This window comes from Myxine glutinosa, chromosome 1 (genome assembly GCF_964187855.1).
Source record: "Myxine glutinosa chromosome 1, kmMyxGlut1.1, whole genome shotgun sequence".
In the NCBI taxonomy this organism is placed as follows: Eukaryota; Metazoa; Chordata; class Myxini; order Myxiniformes; family Myxinidae; genus Myxine; species Myxine glutinosa.
The window spans coordinates 440,011,492-440,034,439 of record NC_136261.1 but is presented as its reverse complement, the minus strand read 5'-3'; the positions used below and the strand labels follow the sequence as shown (position 1 = coordinate 440,034,439).

The 22,948-nt window shown below is 43.6% G+C and overlaps 2 protein-coding genes across 4 annotated transcripts in view; one reads left to right on the top strand and one right to left on the bottom strand.

Annotated features, from left to right (window-relative positions):
- LOC144889679 (E3 ubiquitin/ISG15 ligase TRIM25-like) overlaps positions 1 to 22,948 on the bottom strand; it is an 875,104-nt gene that overhangs the window by 522,426 nt on the left and 329,730 nt on the right. The window lies entirely within an intron of this gene.
- Positions 1,852 to 22,079, top strand: LOC137418303 (uncharacterized). Of its 3 annotated transcripts, none has more exons than XM_078770771.1 (4): positions 1,852 to 1,990; positions 8,787 to 9,219; positions 19,508 to 20,821; positions 21,074 to 22,079. In XM_078770771.1, exons 2-4 carry the CDS (start codon positions 8,799 to 8,801, stop codon positions 21,493 to 21,495), a joined length of 2,157 nt encoding a protein of 718 aa, XP_078626897.1. In that variant the 5' UTR covers positions 1,852 to 1,990; positions 8,787 to 8,798; the 3' UTR covers positions 21,496 to 22,079. The 3 variants fall into 3 exon arrangements, with proteins under 3 accessions (XP_078626897.1, XP_078626896.1, XP_067960434.2); XM_078770770.1 differs by having other exon boundaries at positions 19,508 to 21,073; positions 21,158 to 22,079; XM_068104333.2 differs by having other exon boundaries at positions 19,508 to 22,079.

Genomic DNA, 22,948 nt, shown 5'->3' with positions numbered 1-22,948 from the left:
TACAAGAACTTTACCGCCATCTCATCCCAAACGCCACCTGTTAAAGCCGCCAGTGATGTTCACCATAGCAATGCCCCACATTTATGTCCATCCAAGGAGTCGTCACCTTCTACAACCTCTGCCGGGGTTTTGCCACCTAACCCCAAACCCTAACCCTATTTGTTGACTTACCTAAGCAGTGATCTAGGCATTGCAGGCAACATCAGACATTCTGCAGCCGATTCAGAGAATCTATGGAGGGAAAGAGCAGGAGATTCCCCATGATTAGGTCCTATGATAAACCGACAACTCCCTTTACAGGGTGTCCCAGAAAGTTCGTCCCTCAAGATAGTGTCACAAACCTGGATTGATAATGTGTTAATATTTCCCTTTAAGTCACTGGTTATTATTCCCCAAACAATGTTGTATATTGGTCCCAGTTATTCACTGCAGGACAGTCATTTCTGTAGAGAGGCACTTCCTGTTTAGGGTGTAATTGGCTCAAGTTAGGGAAGAAGCCTCCCCATTGGCTGGGAGGCCAAAACTCCTTCCTTAACCAAAACTGAACACCCTCGATCCGGCCAGCCAGACAGGTGTGTGCATGCTCAGCACTGGTGTGGGTGTCTACTTGGGGCCTGCCCTCAGGTCAGCACTCCAGCCCCTCCCTTGCATATAAGGGAGGGCCAGCCAGGGAGTGGAGGGGGGATAGCAGCCAGTGACAACCCAAATTCCGTTACAATACTGACTGCATTCTTAAGTGGGTTGATGCATGAAATGGACACATAAGAATTGCTGTTCTTGATTCACGATGATCTACTGAACAGTTTGGGACCAATTTGAAAGATGTACTCAAATTGTGAATTAACACTCACCTTGCCAGGGACGGGGTCAATGAGTACATTTTGCGTTCTTAAGTGGGTTAATACATGAAATGGATATTTAAGAATGACTGATCTTGATTTAGGATGACCTAAGGAATACATTGCCATATGTTTCATGGATGTACTCAAATTGTGAATTAAAAATGCTAATTAGTGTTAATTAGCGTTAATTAGGTCGTTCTTAAGCGACCTAATACACAAATTGAAAACTTAAGAATTGGGAATTCTGATTTCCACTCCTATAGAGAACATTTTAAGACAAGTTTGAAAGATGTACTCAAATTGTGAATTAAGAGTCACATTTAGGGGTCTTTGGTGGCGCCCCCTGGTTGCTGTGCAGAATTGCAGAACTTAAGAATTGCCTTTTTGGGGTCTCCTATCATAGATGCATATATTCCAGGCCTCAAACCTTTTGTACTCGAGATGTGAAACAAATGTTTCTGGGCTCCCGCACTATTTGTCTTACTTATAATGTTAGCTCTTATATGCAGTGTTGGCTTGTAATATGCATTGCCATACCACTTTTAATATCACCACACAGCTCATTTTCACGGCAATAGCTGAGTTTTTGACAAAACAAATATCACCTGTATGTAATAATAAGACGAAATATGTGTAGTAAATTTTTTTTTAGCAGGTTTAGAATATATCACCCCATATCGCGAATGTACATGTATATCTAATCCGACACACTTAGACACAAAATGGCGTCCAAATTTGAGTTGACACAACTCTCTATATACAGGGACTCTAGTCTCGGCTACGTCAAATTGAGTGTGACGTCACATTATGTCGGATATGATGTTACATTGATCATTTCACAGTGAATCACATGATTATTGGAGTCGATGAAACTTGTGTTATAATGCAAATGTACAATGTATTATACAAATGTACAATGTACAATGCAAGTACACACGTCACGGACGTTGTTACGGATGTTAACAGGTTACATTACACATACACCGCCTAGTGGGTGATTTTGGCAGGCATGGTAATACGGTGGGTTGTACTTCCGGCGTCACTTCCGGGCTACACGTGGACCATGGCTTTCTTGAATTAACATCGGCTCCGTGACCTTTTCCACAAGCGGCTGAAACAGTGATCGGTTCGGATCTTCTGAGGAAAAGGTTTGTTCAGAGTTTCTCATTTTATTATTAATACTGAGGAAGATATTCTGTAACACGATCATTTGAAGTGATTCTTCACAATATTAATAGCGAGATCGGGCGAACATTGTGATTATACATAGCACGATATGACAAAGAGATGTGGATGGATTATGACGAAGCTTGGGGGATGAGATGGGGAGGTGAGAAGAAGAAGAATAATAATATTAATAAGAAGAGGAATAAGAAAAAGAGGCGGATTCTATTTAGGTTCAGATCCGAATCCAGATCCGGTCTATCAGTGGATACAAAACGTTACCTGTTTATCCTGGTGGAGGTTTGTGCGATACCGAGTGTTGTTATACTTCGTTACTTGTGAAACTAATCCTGGTGTTGGCTTCAAGTTTAATGGGCCTGCTTTAGTTTAAGATGTTAGGGTCGCGCCGTTAAAATAACACCAGGTGGGTTGACTCAGCGCGTCGTCCTTTTGAAGTCGGAAAAATGAGTACCGGCACCCCGGAAACAGGGGGCACTGCATCAGCGGCGCGTGAAACTGGAAGTGTTTTTTTTTTTTTTTAGGGGAATAGGTCTTGGGTATCGGTGACATAAATCATCAATTTTCAACATAGTATGGCAGATAGGTGCAGGAATTGTGCCTTTGATGACACAAGCATGGCATTTGGCACACAGAGTATATCCTAAGAAAGATATTTGGCGATAGGGCCATCGCAGATTTGTCCTTTTTTGAAAAATGGCCGCCATTGTTGTCACATAGCCACCTCCAAAAATGGCCACCCCTCCTACAAAACACCACCCCCTCCTAAAATCCTCCGTCGGATCGGTCTATAGAAAAGGCCCCTTCATATTGTATGTGCCATGTGGCAAACTATTGAAAAGGCCCATTTGTGTGATATGTGCCGTGTTGCAAACTATTGAAAAGGCCACTTTACATGGCATGTGGCAAACTATTGAAAAGGCTCCTTTACATTGTAGGCCCCTATATACATATCATGTGCCTTCAATACGGTCTGGTACCCCTCTCTGCTCACCAAACTCTCCTCCTTTGGTATCCATGGAAATCTCCACGCATGGATGGTGGACTTCCTCTCTGGTCATAGTCAACGTGTGGTCCTGGATGGGTTTCTCTAATCTCCTCTTCCTGTTCAGGCTGGAGTTCCCCAAGGCAGTGTTCTGGGCCCTGTGCTTTTTCTGGTCTTCATCAATGATCTCTCTGACTCTCTTGAAAATCCTCTCTATCTCTTTTCTGATGACTCCACTCTCTGCCGCTCCATTCCTCATCACTCAGATCGGCAGTCTGCAGCCTCCTCACTCTTTGCCGACCTGAACAAAATCACAGACTGGGCAAACAAGTGGAACATGTCTTTCAATGCTGACAAATCTCACATTCTTTCGATGTCTCTCTGAAAAGACCGACTGGACAACCCTCCGATCCACTTTCTGAATAATCCTCTCCAACAAGTTCTGTCACTCAAGCCTTTGGGTCTCACTATCTGCGATGATCTTTCCTGGGAAAACCACATTTCAAATCTGGCCTCCAAAGCCAGTTGCCGACTGGGCATCCTCCGTCATGCAAAGTCCTTCCTTGGCACACCTGAGCTCCTCACCACATACAAGGCTTTCATCCGCAGCTCAATGGAATACTGCTCTCCCATCTGGGCCGGTGCTCCTGCCTCACACCTTGCTCGTCTTCACGCTGTTGAAACCAAAGCGTTCAGAATCATTGGAATTTCCCACGATGAAGCTATCTCCGAGGGCCTTTCACTTGCTCACCGCAGGCAGGTTGGTGGTCTTTCCGTCTTCTACCAACTCCTCTCCGGCCTTGCCCCCCCCCCCCCCAGCTCTCTCTGGGCTCTGTCCCCCAAATATTCCTACAGGTCGCACACGATCTGCCTGCAACCCTCTTATGGTTAAACTGCCAAACACAAGACTCTCTGCTCACCTTCACTCCTTCATTCCTCTTTTCTCCCACCTCTGGAACAAACTCCCTCACTCTCTTCAATCCCACTCCTCCCTCCAGGTCTTTAAAACAGCTGTTCACCACCATCTCTTATCTTCCCCCATCCAAAACCTTGATCTTTTCTACCCCCGCTAATTTCACCCCAAATCCACTTTTTTGAAATTCCTACTTCTTTCCTGGAAGTCCTTGGTGTCCTTGTGTTTTATACTTCTCCCACCCCCCCCCCCCCCCTCTTCCCACGCCTCCTCCCCCCAAGCCCTCTCCCTCCCACACATCTCCCGATGTCCCTGCTCTCAAATGTTGTGTTTGTGTGCTTCCCCTTCTCGCCCCATCTTGTCTGCCGCTCCCCTTTTTATATATTTTGTTTGTCTGTTTGTTTTGTTTGTGTGATAAATTCCAGCTGTCTGGCCTTAACCCTTAACCCTTCACCCTTAACTTCTTAACCCTTAACCCTTAACCCTTAACCCTTAACTTCAGCTTCAGCTTCAGCTGTCTTCAGCTTCAGCTAATGCCCTTAACTCCAGCTGTCTGCGCCAGCACAACTATCATCGCGATCGTATATGAAAAGTGTCCGTGATAATCATTCTCAAGTGTTTCTCTGCACGTGTGGAGCGGTCGTGGACACCTGGCACCTGAGGCACCTCTTTCACGAGCCTCGATTCTGCATGCAAAAAAAAAAAAAATGTGCCGTGTGGCAAACTAGAGAAAAGGCCCCTTTATATTGTATGTGCGATGTGGCAAACTATTTAAAAGGCCCCTTTGTATGATATGTGCCATGTGGCAAACTATTGAAAAGGCCCCTTTACATGGTATGTGGCAAACTATAGAAAAGGCCCCTTTATATTGTATGTGCGATGTGGCAAACTATTTAAAAGGCCCCTTTGTATGATATGTGCCATGTGGCAAACTATTGAAAAGGCCCCTTTACATGGTATGTGGCAAACTATTTAAAAGGCCCCTTTATATGGTATGTGGCAAACTATTGAAAAGGCTCCTTGACATGGCATGTGGCAAACTATTGAAAAGGCCCCTTTACATGGCATGTGGCAAACTATTGAAAAGGCCCCTTTGTATGATATGTGCCATGTGGCAAACTACAGAAAAGGTCCCGTTGTACTATATGTGCCATGTGGCAAACTATTGAAAAGGCCCCTTTGTATGGTATGTGCCATGTGGCAAACTATAGAAAAGGCCCCTTTGTATGGTATGTGCCATGTGGCAAACTATAGAAATGGCCCCTTTGTATGATATGTGCCATGTAGCAAACTATTGAAAAGGCCCCTTTGTATGATATGTGCCATGTGGCAAACTATAGAAAAGGCCCCTTTGTATGGTATGTGCCATGTGGCAAACTATTGAAAAGGTCCCTTTATATGGGATGTTCCATGTGGCAAACTATAGAAATGGCCCCTTTGTATGATATGTGCCATGTGGCAAACAATAGAAAAGGCCCCTTTATATGGTATGTGGCATGTGGCATGTGGCAAGCCATAGAAAAGGCAGCTTTATATGGCATGTGACATGTGGCAAACTACAAGAAAGGCTCCTTTATATAGTATGTGGCAAACTACAGAAAAGGCTCCTCCATATGGTATGTGCCATGTGGCAACCTCGAGAAAAGGCCCCTTTATATGGTATGTGCCATGTGGCAAACTGTAAAAAAGAAGGAACATTCTTGGGAAGAATGCCAATTTAATTCACACAGCTGCATGAAGAATTAAATGTGTTTTATTTGCCAGATGTAGGGTTCCCCTTCATATGAACATTCCTGGAATGTTACTTAGTGCCTCCTAAGAACACAAGGGTAGTCCAGCATGCACACAATTTTTTTGTATGTCCCTTATTTTTTATTGTTTGGCATTTTTTACAAGCTATGGAATGTCCCTTCTTTCCATAATTTGCCACATGCCACACACCACATTATTGCGGTTTTGCCATAACGGCAAACCCCCTATAGTCAATTGCATGACAGCATGTAGCCTGCAGTAGTTAGTTATTTCTTATTGAATGTAAAGATTAGCCCCTTTCCATTGTGTTGATAATCCACACCAATATGCGTTGAAGGTAGGCAGGATTTCAAACCTTTGTGTGGTTAAAGGAAGCCATTTAGATGTGCAAGGAGACATGGCCAAAAGAACAGGCCATGTGACCAACAAACATCACATCACCAAACAGCAACCAATGGGCTGTGAAACCTCCCCTGAATGAAAGAGGGAAGGAGGACTGAAACTTTCATTGGGGGAGGAGGGATCGAAGGCCAGCACATGACCAACCTCAGCCAATGGGAGGCTGTGGAACTTTCGGGAAGCTTTCAGGAGTGATAAAACCCCTGCCCATCGCATTTTCCAGCCTCTTGCTTTTGGGCTCCGCCGACAACACAGCTCTTGCCTCTTGCCCCTTTTTGCTTCGCCGAGGACACTGCTCTTCCTTTCTGCTTCATGGATACTCTTCCTTTTTGCGTTGAGGCCCAACACACATCACTCTTCGCCGATCTCTTGCACCATCCGGCTGACCTGCAAGCGTTGGCTTCTTCCGCGACTCACCTGAGCCAAAGCTCGTCTGCCTGTGTTGAAGTTCTTCGGACTTTACCTCATCCAGACTGCACATCCGGATCGAGGATCAAACTGTGCGCTATGCACTCCACACCACGTGGCCACCTTTGAGGCAATCCCAGCACGTACATTGGTACGCCATTAACCGGTGTGTCTTTCCCTGTGTGAGTGTGTGAGAGTGTGAAGGCGCCCAGTCAGGTTTATTATTAGGGAAGAATTGATAAGCTGCATCTTCATCTGTTTCTCTGTGCCTTCAAAATAAAAGGCTGTATATTTCGTTCTTGCTTTCAAACTTGTTCGGGTACGTCTTTTCTCCATTGGCCTTGCATCATCCGAGACCGAGTTTGGCTTGAATCAGGTCCGTAAATCACGTCGAGTAATGCTGCTTTCCACACCGTGCAAATCCGCTCGGCACGCAATTGAATAAGGTGTGTGAAAGCGAGGGTTTGATGCCCGGTTTCTTCAGCCACGTGTCTTGAAGGTATTTGGGATTATTTGACCAGCAAACTCTTCGGCGCATGGCTGGGAGGTTGGCGATCGGAATTGCTTAGCAATCCATCGACCACGAGCTTAGTCATGGTCGGCGGCCTCAGTGGAACTGGAGTTCGAGGGGGAATGGGGCATAAACCCCCCTTTGTACATCGATGAACCCGGGATCCACAATAATATAATGGGGCCTTTTCTATACCCCTGGCGTTTTTCCGAATAATTCCCCTTCTTGTGACATGTTAGAATGATAAGGTGGTGCAATAGCCACTGGATAAAATGGTGGTAAAACCTGGAACTCTTTTTTTACTACACACCTTTAAACCTATTTAAACTTTCATTTAAATTGAATTATATACTTGAATATTGTATATCACAAATCGCCTTCATAATACTTTCAAGAACCATGAAATATATCGATGTTTAGCATGAGAGAGCCTGGCATGTAAGAGGGACAGGATTTGGGTGAAGAAGACTCTGATAATATGGCAATATATAGAACGAGGACGATTGACACTGTTTTATGTTTATCAATAAAACGTCCATTTTCTAAACTGTGACAACGTCTGCTTGTTACAGTGTCCAAGGCCTACTGGTGATGGATGCGACTGCTTCAGTAGCGCTAAACTTCTGGATTTTTTCACGATCTTTTATATCATTATTTTATGAAAACTGAAGTATGTACTTGAACACTTCGTGAAGCCTCATCTAGAATATTGTTTGCCGTTTTGGTCACCACAAGTCTGGAAAGACATCGCTACTAGAGAGAGGGTTCAGCACAGGCCTACTAGATTGATTCCGGGCCTAGCTAGACTCGACTCCGAGGAGCGCCTGAAGGGGACGGATTTATACGTGAGAAATGAGGCGGTTTTAATGGGATGACAGATGTTTGAGATAATGAAGGGTATTGACAAAACAAGTGCAGAATAATTCTTCAGCAGAGACATTGACAGGGCCAGTGACTGTAGCCTCGAAAGAAAAGAAGAGTTAATATGGTAGTATGGTAAGGATTTTTCACCCAGAGATTTGTTGATGCATGAGATGGTCTCCTAGAAAGGCAGTGGCAACAGAACTAATAGATAAGTTTAAATTAGGATTATATAGATACCTGGAAGCTTTAGAGATAGAAGAGTATTTCGATATTGGCAAGACGTTTGTGACTTGAGTATGGATTGGGAGATTGTGTGCATCTGTGTGAAGTGAAGTGAAGTGAAGTGTCCTGTGTGTGTGTGTGGGAAGTCTTGTCAAGGGGTGGTGTGTGGTTGATGTTGTGTGTTTGTCATTCAAGAACCGCCATCGCACAAACCTCCTCCCCAAACCCCCGCCACCCACACTTGAAAATAAAAAACACAAAAATTTACTTTTTTTCTAAAAATAATTAAAATAAATGTATTTCTCCATTTTTATTTGACGCGCTTGGAATATCCCTGTTCGTGCCACATCATCTCATCCACATTCCTTCCCTCATTCCCCAAATGAAATTGCATTGTTTTGGCAGATAAACTTGGTCTGTTGTTGATGTGGCGCAGCATAATGGGCCGAATGGTCTCCTCTAGTTTACTCAGGGTTTATTTTTGTCTCTGTATCTAAAAACTCACATTCATTAGATCATGGTTGACAAGCAAACTTACAAAATGGGACACAGCAGTGAACAAACAGGATGCAAAAGCCCGCATTTATTGGATAATAATTGATTTGATTGGATTGTCAATGGAAATAACTCACAAAAATTCCAAACAGAGTAAGGAAAATAACATGTATAACTTTACATTTGTTAACACAGGCATTGTATCCTTGGCAGGTCATCGGTGAAATGGAGAGCTTCTTGGAATGGCTCAAGTCCCGAGGCCTGAGAGCAGAAACAGCCCAAGCAGTGATTGATAAGCTCGGAATTGAGGATCAGAAGGTTATTCGAGCTTGCACTGAGTCGGATCCATTGCGGACCGAGCTCCTGGCTCTCGCCAAAGAGAAATTACAATTTGCAATGTATGCTGACTTCTGTAAATTTATGAATTCTTTTTCGAAGCCGCAAGATTTCCAGATTGCAGGTTCTTCTCTTTTTGGAAGTATTTTCATCAATTTGGAGAATGTTATTCGGGAACTTTCCAGTTTCTGTGAAAAGATTTTTGGATCCCAAAATGTGCACCAGGACAATGTTTCTGGTTTCTCTGGAATCGGGTTCAGTGATGTCTGCAGCCTCCGCTCTCAGCATGAAGCATCAAGAATCACGTCTGGTATGTGACTTTTTTAATACAACAGCATGTTAACAAATATCTTGATCTTCTCCCATTGTTTTTTTTTGTCTACTTTTAACTTGTGTAAGCGCTTTTGGTGCAGTTTGATATTGTCTCATATTAATGAATTTTTTGATGTAGGGTACAAGGTACATTTTAGCTCACCTGGAACATATTTCTGGGGAGCTTATGGGATGGGTCTTCGTTAGTTTGTCCATAAACACTTGCAGCTTCTTCTCCGAAACTGCTGATGGGATTGTGACCAAACTTGGCTAAAATTATATTTTGTGTGTTTGAATTCAAGTTTGTACATGGCATTAAAAAGTAGGAGTTTAAGTGGGTGTGCGGGAGGGAGAGGGGGACAGGGCTGGGGAGTAGGCATGACATCCTAAAATGGTTATTTGCTCTCTTGTCTGAAACTGCACTGACTATTTTGATGAAACTTGACCACAACCTTCATCACCAGTGATGTACCAAATTTCTTCACAGCATTTTAAAAATCGGGGTATTTTTCCCCTATTTTTTGTGGGGGGGTGAGGGGAATTGTATTAATTACCTCTGTGTTCCATGTTTAACGGTGCATTTAAGTTATCTGCATGCAGGAAATAGTTTACCTCTTCAGCCATGGAAGGCTTATCCTTGTTATCCCACGTTTTTTGAAAAAGTATGAAGACGCTTCATCGTAGTCATATTGCAATCGGCTCTGTCCATCCGTCTGTCTGTCCATCATGCTGTCCTGAACGGTTGTGTAAAAATTCACATACTTGGTTGTTATGATCACCACATGGCAATAAGGTGCAAGAGCAGTATCATTTTGACCCCGCCCACTGGGTGCATTACCAAAAATGGAATAGCAAAATGTGGAATAGCAAAAAATGTAATTAGAGGCACATTAAAAAAAAAATTCATGTAACCTTGTATATGCAATCATCATTGGGGAACGCCTTGATCTTTTCTACCCCTGTTAATTCACCCCAAATCCACCTTTTCCAAATTCTGACTTCTTTCATGAAAGTCCAAGTCGTGTCCATTTGTTTTATACCTTCCGCATATCCCCCCCACCCCCACTCGCCTCCACAAGCCCTCTCTCTTCCACAGATCTCCCGATGTCCCTGCTCTGCTGTTGCTTGTGTGCTTCCCTCTCTCTCCCGCTCTTGTCTCCTGCTCCCTTTATTATATGTTTTATGTGTCTGTTTATGTTTTTGTGTCTTAGCTCTTACACGGGCATCGCCTTTGCATACAAAAAAATAAAATAAAATATTCTCCATCCTCTTGGAAATTCTGATCATGTCGCCATCGAAGTTCAGGTTTCTTATTCTTCACCATCAACTGTTGTTCATCGTGTCCATTGGACTGTCTTTCAATATAGCAAGGCTGACGGGGATGGCTTGCCTTCTTTTCTTGCCGATGTTCACTGGAACTCAATCCTTTGTCACAACCCATATGAAGCTGCCAAGGAAGTTACTGAGTGGATCAGTGTTGGTATGGACCTCTTTCTACCTTCTTGGACCTACCAAGTGAAACAACACTCTCAGCCATGGTTCACTCCAGCTTGTTCTGCTGCTCTCGTCCATCGCAATCACTTTTTCAAACAGTACCACTGTGTTGCCTTGAGTGAGGCACATCGTTTGTATCACGTTGCGAGCAACCACTGCAGACGACTTATGGAGAATGCTAAGCGACAGTATACAGAATCTGTTTGTAATTAAATCTCAAATAAACAGCTCGGTTCTCGAGATTTTTGGAGAATTGCTAATAGCATTCTCAACCGTAATCGATCATCGATTCCTGTCCTCTTCAATTGCCCTGAAGTACTCACCTCTCCTCATGATAAAGTCAACCTCTTTGCTGAGCATTTTGCTACAAACTCCACACTTGAAGACCAAGGAAAAACATTGCCTGTTTGTCCTTCCCGTATTGACACCAGGCTTTCCACTATCAGCACACCCATGAAAGTTGCTAAGATTATTCAAAGGCCTGACATTTGAAAATCTACTGCACCAGATAGAATCCCAACAATTGCTTTGAAGATGTGTTCATTTGAACTGTCTTCTGTTCTCGCAAAACTGTATTGCTTGTGCATGTCAAAGTCTGTGTTTCCACGCTGGAAGCAGGCTTCTGCAGTCCCCGTCTTTAAAGGATCTGGTGAGTAATCAGATTCTTCTAACGATTGGCCTGTTGGCCTTCTACCCATTGTCAGCAAAGTCTTTGAATCCTTGATGGAACAACTCCTGACTCATCTGGAAACCCACAACCTCCAAACTGATGTTCAGTATGGCTTTAGACAGTCAAGGTCCACTGGTGATGTTATATCCCTAATCACTGAATATGTGAATGGGGCTTTAGATCATCGTGGAGAAGCCAGAGTTGTTGCTCTCGATATCTCAAAGGCTAAAATCACATGGCATTTCTGGAGAATTGCTTGATACAATATCTGACTTCCTTGCAAATCATCAAACATCTGTGGTACATGAGGGACAGTAATCCCCTGTCCGTAATACGAATGTGAGTCCTCAGGGGTCTGTCTGTGTTGGGTCCAACATTGTTCATGTTATATATCAATGATCTGCCTGATTATATTCTTTCTCAATTAAGCATTTAGGGCTTCAGGCAGATGACTCAACACTGTATACTACCTACTCAGGAACCTTTTTTCCTCCTACCCGTGACCAGTGGCATCAAGAGCCAGCGCGGGCCCCGAGGCAAATAACCTCGGGCCCCCACCCTCACTCTTTTTCGCTTTTATAATTTTTTAAGGAAGTTTATTGAATGAAAAAGAAAAAAGTTTTTAAAAACAAATGGTCACTTTTATTTTGCCGTTTTATCGAAAATATCGGAGATAGCGGGACGTTTGGACCGATCGAGTCAATTTGCACCCTCGACTATATATATATATAACCATCTTTAGAGGCCATTTTTCCCCGCAAAGCGGGGGTTGGCCTTTTTCGGGAACCGTGGTTGTTGTTGTTTTTCGGTCCCCTTTTTGAAGCAATGTTTTACGGCTGGATGCCCTTCCTGACGCCAATCCTTTTTGCCGCCTTTAACGACAAACAGGGAATTACCAGTGAACTGGTACTCAATTAGCCAACCTCGGAAGGATGACAGGCTGAGTCAACCCCCCTGGCGTTAATTCAGCGATCGACCGGGATTTGAACCCAGGATCCTAGGATCCTAAGCCGGCACCCTAGCCGCTAGCCCAACACCAGGGATTGGTGTTGGGCTAGCGGCTAGGGTGCCGGCCAGGGGTGCCGGCAACACTATTTCCCCCTAAGATTGGTAAAAAAAATTGAGAAGACGATTAATAATTTTTGGACAAAGAGGATACAAACACATTTCTTTGTAATGCACATTTCTGGTTAATAACCATTTTCTGTTAAGTTTGAAACTGTACTATTAACAGCGGCAAATGTTGTTTTGTTTCTGGCATGAAAAAGCAAAATTAGTTTCTGGGTTTTAATGTAACGATGAGGAAATGAGGATGAGCCGGTGAGGTGTTTGGTTTCACTGTAATGTTTAAAGAAAAATTACAGGAGAAGCTCGGGCCCCAAGGCCATGCCCTCCCCTCGACGCCTCTTCCCATGACCATGTGAGTACCACTCTCAATCAGGACCGAGAGAGTTAGATGAACTGGGGCAAAGACTGGTTTGTTACTCTCAACCAAAAATGACCCATTTATTATCTGTTTCTAGTTCAAGATCACCTTGTTTTCTGACTCTGTCTATGGATTCTTCATTTTTGCAGGAACTCCCTGTTATCTGTCTGCTTGGATTGGATATCAGCTCAAACCTCAGCTGTGAAAAGTGCATCTCTGGTAGAGCTAAAAGCACATCACAGCACCTTGGCTGCTTGTTTTGTGCTCGGCGATACTTTTCTCAAGCTGCTATGCTCCATCTATACAAGGCCACTGCACGTCCTGTCATGGAGTATCATTGCCATATTTGGGCTGGTGAGCCTGCCTGTCACTTTTCTCTTCTTGATAGAATCTTGCAGTGTGTTGCCATTCTGGTGGGACAGGAGTTGCATCATCCCTGGAACCTCTCTCAATCTGCAACACTGTTGCTACAGATATTCCCACGGAATTTGTTCTGAGGGTCTATCAGGTTGTTCCACCCGAGCATTCTTTCAGTTGCTCAATACATCTGGCAGTTTCCTCCAATCCATACACTGTCTGTCCCAAGGAGTAAGACTATAAGGCATTCTGGATGGAGGTCCTCCATGCCAAACAGGAAATTAGAGCTGTCTCCCTTGACATAACACGTGCCTTTGATACGGTCTGGCACCCCGCTCTGCTCACCAAACTCGCCTCCTATGGTATCCATGGAAATCTCCATGCATGGCTTGCGGACTTCCTCTCTGGTCGTCGTCAACGTGTGGCCCTGAATGGGTTTCTCTCATATCCCCTTCCTTTTCAGGCTAGAGTTCCCCAAGGTAGTGTTCTGGGCCCTGTGCTTTTTCTTGTCTTCATCAATGATCTCTCTGACTCTCTTGAAGATCCTCTCTACCTCTTTGCTGATGACTTCACTGTCTGCCACTCCATTCCTTATCCCTCAGATCAGCAATCTGCAGCCTCCTCACTCTCTGCAGACCTGGACAAAATCACAGACTGGTCAAACAGGTGGAAAATGTCTTTCAATCCTGACAAATCTCACACTCTTACTATGTCTCTCCAAAAAGATCGACTGGACAACCCTCCCATCTACTTTCTGAACAATCCTCTCCAAGAAGTTCTGTCACTCAAGCTTTTGTGTCTCACTATCTGCCATGATCTTTCCTGCGAAAACCACATTTCCAATCTGGCCTCCAAAGCCAGTCGCCGACTGGGCATCCTCCGTTGTGCGAAGTCCTTCCTTGGCACACCTGAGCTCCTCACCACATACAAGGCTTTCATCTGCCGCTCAATGGAATACTGTCCTCCCCTCTGGGCCGGTGCTCCTGCCTCAAACGTAGCTCAGCTTCACGCTGTTGAAACCAAAGCTTTCAGAATCATTGGAATCTCCCATGATGAAGCTAACCCCGAGGGCCTTTTACTTTCTCAATGCAGGCAGGTTGGTCGCCTTTCTGTCTTCTACCGACTCCTCTCCGGCCTTGCTCCCCCAGCTCTCTCTGGGCTCTGTCCCCCAAATATTCCTACAGGTCACACAAGATCTGCCTGCAACCCTCTTATGGTTAAACTGCCAAAATCAAGTCTCTCTGCTCACCTTCACTCCTTCATTCCTTTTTCTCCCACCTCTGGAACAAACTCCCTCACTCTCTTCAATCCCACTCCTCCCTCCAGGTCTTTGAAACATCTGTTCACCACCATGTCTTATCTTCCCCCATCCAAAACCTTGATGTTTTCTACCACTGCTAATTTCACCCCAGATCCACTTTTTTGAAATACCAACTTCTGTCCTGGAAGTCCTTGCAGTGTCTTTGTGTTTTATACTTCTCATGCTCCCCCCCCCCCCCCCTTTCCATGCCTCCTGCCCCCAAGCCCTCTCCCTCACACAGATCTCTCGATGTCCCTGCTCTCAAATGTTGTGTTTGTGTGCTTCCCCTTCTCTCCCCATCTTGTCTACCACTCCCTTTATTTTATATTTTGTGTGTCTGTTTGATTTTTTTGTGTGATAAATGTTAGCTCTTTCACGAGCCTCGATCCTGTATACATTAAAAAAAAATTTTTTTCCCTTTTTCCCCACAAGGCATTACTCTGGAACAGCTTCCCTGCATCCTGCTCTCCCCTCTATATCAAGCCACCTCGATTCAATAGGAATGTCAATGGACTCCTTCTTTCTGTCTAATGTCGAATATCTGTACTTTCCCTTGTGTGGGCCCCACCTCGAGTAGCCTGAAAGTCTTTGTTGCAGGCGATATGTCATAAAAAATATATATGGATGTGCATTGAGAGTACGAACCCCAATTGGCAAAGCCAAACTATTTGTCACCAAAAGGAAACACGTTTGTGAAAGAGCGAAAACCCTGCTTCTGTAACAATTGATGTCAGGAGTGAGAAACAAATCTGGGGTGCTATCGGCGGTGCCCCAACAATTTTAAGGAGTGTCGGGTGAAATTGTAATTCAAAGAATTATTCAGCTATGTCAAGCCAAGGTGAGCAGGACCTGGTCGGCTAACTTGAGGAGGAAATGGGGGATCTCATCTCCCAGAAAGCTGCATATCAATGTAACATTGTGGGAGATGGACCAGGAGGGGCTGCAGTAGACGTGCCGACAGTGATCGAGGACCCAACCCTCTCCTCCTCCCTCAACCCCTCCCCCCCCCTCACCAGCCCCTGGGAAAGGCAGCGCTAATGGCATAAAATAGTGGGGCGCCCCAGTCCGGCAGTGACCAGGTGATGTTGTTGATTAGTCAACTAATGGCACAGATGAAGATGAAAATGGAGGAGGGACAAGGTGGCTGGCATAAGGCATGATATGCATCTGGGGCAGGCATAGAGAAAGGCTGATGTGATGGCTATGGGCAATGAGATAGCCGCAACGCTCGAGGCAGTATGTGGAAAGGTAAGTGAGCATGTGGATGGTGTCTGGAACGAGATAGGGGCAGGTGAGGCTAGAATGATGGAGGAGATAAATGGGATAAAAGAAGAGGTGAATGGACTTAAACAGGGAAAGAAGGACTTGCTGAGGGGAAAAAAGAACTGAACGAGTAAATCAGAAGAAATACAAGATCTCAGGGCAGCTCAGAAGGGCAAGAAAGAAATAATGTAAAATGGGCCATGATGACCTAACACAGAAGATAGAATAAATGGGATGAACGACAGAAACAAAAGAACGGAAAGTGAAAGAAAGAATGGAAGACACTAAAATGATCTTAGAAGAAGAACCTAAGGGGGAAAAGTGGGAAATAATAAAGATAAGTGATTTTTAAACATAGGGGAAATACCCCTGGTGCTCACCTGGTAGAATAAACAGTAAACTGCACTGAATCAAAGTATTTTAAACCAATTTCAATGGTTGCAAGAATTCAGGGCAGCATGTTGAATCATACTAACATAATCATAAGACTTTGAACAACAAACAAAAGAAATACCTATTTTGGGGGGAAAACTCCCCCCTCTCCTAACCCCATATACCTCCTCAGACCCCAATTTTTCTAATGCCTTGAACAAACATTGGTACATCATGGGTGTTGAAGGTTGTAGTGAAGTTTCATTGAAATTGTGTGTGTAGTTTCTGAGAAGAAAGCAAATACCAATTTTGGGGGGTTCAACCTGGACCAACTTTGACCCCCATAGTCCACCTTGGACTTCGATTTTCTTAGTGCCGTGAAGAAACTTCGGTACATCATGGGGGATGAAGGTTGTGGTCAGGTTTCATCGAAATAGTTTGTGTAGTTTCAGAGGTAAAAGCAAATTCCTATTTTAGGGGGTCAAACCTGGATCCTCTTTGACCCCATTAAACCCCCTTAAACACAATCTATTTATTTTTTAAATATTTTTTCATTTTTTTGTGCCATGTACAAACTTTAATCACAGCATAACAAATATAATTTGTGCCAAATTTGGTCGCAATCCAATTAGTGGTTTCGGAGAAGAGGTTTCATGTTTTTACGGACTGACGGATGGTCGACGTGCCATCGCATAAGCTCCCCTGAACTTCGTTCCAGGTGAGTTAAAAATGAAATGAAATGGACAAAGTCCTTGGAGTCCTTGTGTTTTATACTTCTCCCACCCCCCTCCCCCCCCCCCCCCACCCACCCCTTCCCACGCCTCCTCCCCCCAAGCCCTTTCCCTCCCACACATCTCCCTGCTCTCAAATGCTGTGTTTGTGTGCTTCCCCTTCTCTCCCCATCTTGTCTTCCGCTCCCTCTTTTGATATATTTTGTTTGTCTGGTTGACTTGTTTGTGAAGTAAATGTTAGCTCTTTCACGAGCCTCGATTCAGTATCCAAAAAAAAAAAAAAAAAAGGCAAAGAAGAATGATTAGAGACAAGCGAGAGGGCAAAGAATGTTAAGGAGGAGATCAGAGAAAGTATCGAAACAATGTGTAAAGATTGGGATAACACATGGCAGGTGCAGATGGAGGGGATATGAGTGATCAAAACGGACCACGACAAGGTGAGGCTGTGTGAGCTGGAGTGAATTAATGGTGTGAAAGGGTGTGTGCTGAACTTTGGTGGAGTAAAAAACATTGGAGTGTTCATTGGAGTGCCGAGCATCAGTGTAACGGAGTGTGTGCCGCGAGCGTGCAGAGTCGAGTACATGAGCAAGCGTGAGTTCGGGTCATGCACCTACTCAGACCGGGGTAACCGTTATCTTGTCTTCGGGGAGGGGTGAGGTTGCTGAGCGGGAAATATTTTAAATGTTGGATTTCTGGTCCTGTGCGAGGGAGATTAAAAAGAACAGGTTTGTAATCCATACAGGTCCAAGGGAGGTCACATTTCAAGGCACTGCTGTCACTGTGTGTTAACGGTCCGTTCCGGCAAAACGCCCATATGTGGATGATTGAAAATTTTTTCCCAAGGAATGGTGTGTGGTTGAGTGTGCGCAGCACAAATGGCAAATTCAGCTGTGGGACCTCTGCGGGAAGCTCACATGTAAAGTAGTGTGTAAACTGTCATAGAGTGAGATTGACTGTGGAGTGGATTGTGTCAATAAATGGTGTGCGAGAGATCGTGAGATGGCCGATGTGTGTAAGTTGTGTGTGCTGGTCTGCGAGGTGATGTGGGGATGTACCGGATGTACCAGGTTGTGTGAATGGATGTGGTGAAGGTTTCGGGGCGGCGCGTATGTGTGTGACGTCTGTCGGGGTTCTGCAGCATGAGGAGTTGATGTGGAGAACACGTCTGGGTTCCCTGTAAGAAATCCACCGAATGTCAGTGCGAACATTTAAATTAAATGGCAGCTTACGGATGTGCGCTTGAACTTTCACACAGAGGGGCAATTACATAGGATAGAATATTTAGTGTGGAAGCAGCTTAAAATCTAGAACGCCATAGCAATCGCTGCTGTTTCAATGTGTTGGGCACTTGAGGAGAAGCTGCCTACCTGTTCATGCCATGGTAGGATCGCCTGTCGAGATCAATTGTGTTGGCAGGTTTGACGGTCTCAATCGGTGTCAGTAGTTGCTTAACATCTCGTCGGGCCGAGAAGCTATCCACGGCATGGCGACCTGCAGGTCCAGAGGTCGGGGAGAGTCTGAGAAGTTCCACTCGTGAAGCACCCCATACCCCAAACTCAAACCCAAAACCCCGAGTCTGCAACTATATTTTCACTCTGTCTGCTGCTTGGGAGTTAAACAAAACTGAAAATCATTCCAAACAGGAAAAATACTGTTTATAATGACATCATAAAGGACACAAACAACAGGCACAAATAACTAATGTAACGTGTTGGATAAAGTGAGGTAATCGACAGTGTGAAATGCCAGTAAATTCCAGAATTTTTATAAAATGAATTTAACAATCTTTATTTTATGTAAATTGATTTAAATACTTGAACACTGTTGAACACAAATTGCCTTCTTGTTACTTCCAATAACCTATAGTTTAGCAGGACTTGGACATGTTAAATAGGGTGGTGTACAAGGGTGATGTAGAAGACTGCTTCAATAGCGCTTAACATCTGGAAGTTTTCTTTTTAACAATATTTATCTTCATTATGAGCTCACCTGAAACGAAGTTCCAGGGGGCTTAAGCGGTGGCGCGTCGTCAATCCGTCCGTCACTCCATAAACACTTGCAACTTCTTCTCCGAAACAGCTGATGGGATTGTGACCAAACTTGGCACCAATGATATTTGTTATATTGTGACTAAAGTTTGTTCACGGCATTGAAAAAAAAAAGTCTGTGTCGAAGGGTCTACCAGGGATCAAAGTGGGTCCAGGTTTGACCCCCCAAAATAGATATATGCTTTCTTCACTGAAACTACACACAATTTCAATGAAACATTACCACAACCTTTACCACCTGTGCTGTACCAAAGTTTGTTCACGGCATTAAAAAAAAAAATTGGAATCTCAGGTAGTTTAAGGGGGCGGGGGGGAGTTGCCCCCAAGTTTAGTATTTTTTGTTTGTTTGTATAAAGTCTTCAGATTACGTGAGTATGATTGTACATGCTGCCCTGTCTTCAAGCATCCATTGAAATTAGTTAAAAATGCCATGATACGGTTTAATATACCTTTAGTCAGTGTCGTGTACTGCTTTATTCTGCCAGATGAGTGCCCAGGGGTATTGCCCCGATGTTGTTTTTTTTTTACTGAAGTGTACATTCCATGACGTAACATGTTCTATGAACTCTTAAGATGGTTCTCAATTCCATTTCCCTGCAAACGACTGACGCTAATTTGTACACAGGTGATGTCCATGCTGTACATGTGGAAGGCAGACAACACAACAACGATTCATCTGTCACAGAAAATTCAAAATGTCAAATGTCATCACGACATCTGGACTCAGTTCCTATAAAATACAAGTGCATGTCTGGGCCTCACAACACCGAGATTAAAATTAAATTAAACAAACACAAAAAGGTTTTCGAAAGACGAATACATCATCAGTGTAATGTGTTTAGAATGGATTTTGCTTCAATGAGTAACATCAAAATACACAAGAGAATCCACACTGGAAAAGGCCCCCACAAGTGCTCTGTCTGTGATAAAGGTTTCTTGAGAAAAGGAACTTTGAAATCGCATATGAGGATCCACACAGGAGAGCAACCTCACAAATGTTTGATATGTGATAAATGTTTCTCTCATAGCGGCAATTTGAAATCACATATGAGGATCCATACAGGAGAGCAACCGTTCAAATGCTCGATATGTGATAAAGGTTTCTCTCATAGCAACAATTTGAAATTGCATATGAGATTCCATTCAGGAGAGCAACCTCACAAGTGCTCGATATGTGATAAAGGTTTCTCTCATAACAGCAGTTTGAAATCACATATGAGGATCCATACAGGAGAGCAACCTTACAAATGCTCGATATGTGATAAAGGTTGCTCTCATAACAGCAGTTTGAAATCACATATGAGGATCCATACAGGAGAGCAACCTTACAAATGCTCGATATGTGATAAAGGTTTCTCTCATAACAGCAGTTTGAAATCACATATGAGGATCCATACAGGAGAGCAACCTCACAAATGCTCGATATGTGATAAAGGTTTCTCTCAAAGCAGCGATTTTGAAGTACATCTGAGGATCCATACAGGAGAGCGACTTCACAAATGCTCGATATGTGATAAAGGTTTCTCTCAAAGCAGCAATTTGAAATTACATATGATGATCCATACAGGAGAGCGACCTTACAAATGCTTGATATGTGATAAAGGTTTCTCTCATAACAGCAGTTTGAAATCACATATGAGGATCCATACAGGAGAGCGACTTCACAAATGCTCGATATGTGATAAAGGTTTCTCTCAAAGCAGCGATTTTAAAGTACATCTGAGGATCCATACAGGAGAGCGACCTTACAAATGCTCGATATGTGATAAAGGTTTCTCTCAAAGCAGCAATTTGAAATTACATATGATGATCCATACAGGAGAGCGACCTTACAAATGCTCGATATGTGATAAAGGTTTCTCTCAAAGCAGCAATTTGAAATTACATATGATGATCCATACAGGAGAGCGACCTCACAAATGCTCGATATGTGATAAAGGTTTCTCTCAAAGCAGCGATTTTAAAGTACATCTGAGGATCCATACAGGAGAGCAACCTTACAAATGCTCGATATGTGATAAAGGTTTCTCTCAAAGCAGCAATTTGAAATTACATATGATGATCCATACAGGAGAGCGACCTTACAAATGCTCGATATGTGATAAAGGTTTCTCTCAAAGCAGCAATTTGAAATTACATATGATGATCCATACAGGAGAGCGACCTCACAAATGCTCGATATGTGATAAAGGTTTCCCTCAAAGCAGCAATTTGAAATTACATATGATGATCCATACAGGAGAGCAACCTTACAAATGCTCGATATGTGATAAAGGTTTCTCTCAAAGCAGCCATTTGAAATCACATATAAAGATCCATACAGGAGAGCGACCTTACAAATGCTCGATATGTGATAAAGGTTTCTCTCAACACACCAGTTTGAAATTACATATGAGGATCCATACAGGAGAGCAACCTCACAAATGCTCGATATGTGATAAAGGTTTCTCTCAAAAAGGCGATTTGAAAAGGCATATGAGGATCCATACAGGAGAGCAACCTCACAAATGCTCGATATGTGACAAAGCTTTCTCACATAACATCAGATTGAAAACGCATATGAGGATCCATATCGGAGAGCTGAAATCTGAAATACCAGGATATGAAAAATGAAGTGAAGAGAATTTCGAAATTGAAGAAACCCGAAATTATATCACTGAAAGTCGGAGCAACAGGAAATCCAGATGATCAAGAAACCCTTACAGTACTTAAAAAGCATTCCGGGGAATATCACGACAAACAAATGACAGGTGGAGGCTGTCAGAGGTTTCGTGAGGATTCTAAAACGAGCCCTTGGAACAAAGAAATGAGGATGAATTTTCACGAACTGGTTCATGAATAATGATTTACTGAAAAATGAGGTGTAAATTTAAGTTCTGGGAGAACTTCCTCTTTTTTTTGGATTATTGCTTGTTTGTTCTCTTTTTTGATTGTGACTAGTATTTAGGAATTTTGTTTTCCATCTGATTTAGTTGTTTTTCTCGTCCCTTTTTGGTTTTGCTCAGATGGCGTCTTTCCATGGCAGGTTGAACATAATTTTTTACTCGATCTTTTCTGTCGTCCATGTTTCATTGCCATGTGTGATATGGGGAGAACACCCTTGATGTAAAATTGTTTGTCAAAAGAAGACTCCTGCCTATGTTTTTCATGAAACTTGAATTTGTGAAGGTTTTATCAATAAAGAGAGATCCTAAAAGCACAAATGCACTGTCTGTGTTATTGTGAATACTAGCGTGGCTCAGCACATCCATGCTCCTCAGCACTTTTCTCAACCACATGTCATTTCAGAGGGATAGGCATCTTTGCCCATGTCGGTGTCTTTTGGGTCTTCAGGGTCTTCTGGGTCTTTAAGGGTCTTTTGCGTCTTTTTGGGGTCTTCAGGGGCTTTTGGGTCTTTGGAGTGTTTTGGGTCTTTGGAGTCTTTTAGGTCTTTGGCACCATTTGGGTCTTCAGGGTCTTTTGGATCCTCTGGGCCTTTAAGGGTATTTTGGGTCTTCAGGGTCTTTTGGGTCTTCATGGTCTTTAAGGGGAGAGCTTTCCAGACAGCTAAACCCTGCTCCAGCAGGGAAAATGGCCTTAAAATGCCTGTTGTTGTTGTTGTTGTTGTTGTTGTTGTGTGTGGTCTTCAAGATGTTTTGGGTCTTCGGGATGTTTGGGGTCTTTTGTGCCTTTTAGGTATTTGGGGTCTTTGGTGTCTTCAGGGGCTTTTGGGTCTGAAGAGTCTTTTGGTTCCTCTAGATCTTTAAGGGTATTTGGGGTCTTCAGGGTGTTTTGGTCCTTTGGGGTCTTTTGGGTCTTCAGGGTGTTTTGGATCCTCTGGGCATTTTCTGTTCTTGGTTTTTGTTTTTTGTTTTTCATATACAACATCGAGGCTGTCACATCAAACACATATCAGCACATAAAACACAAAAAACATAAACAGACACGTAAAACAATAAAGGGAGGGGGAGACAAGATGGGAAGAGACGGGGAAGCACACAAGCACAACAGTAGCGAACAGGGACATCGGGAGATCTGTTCGAAGGGAAAAGGCTGGGGGAGGGAAGGGGTACACGGTACAAAACAA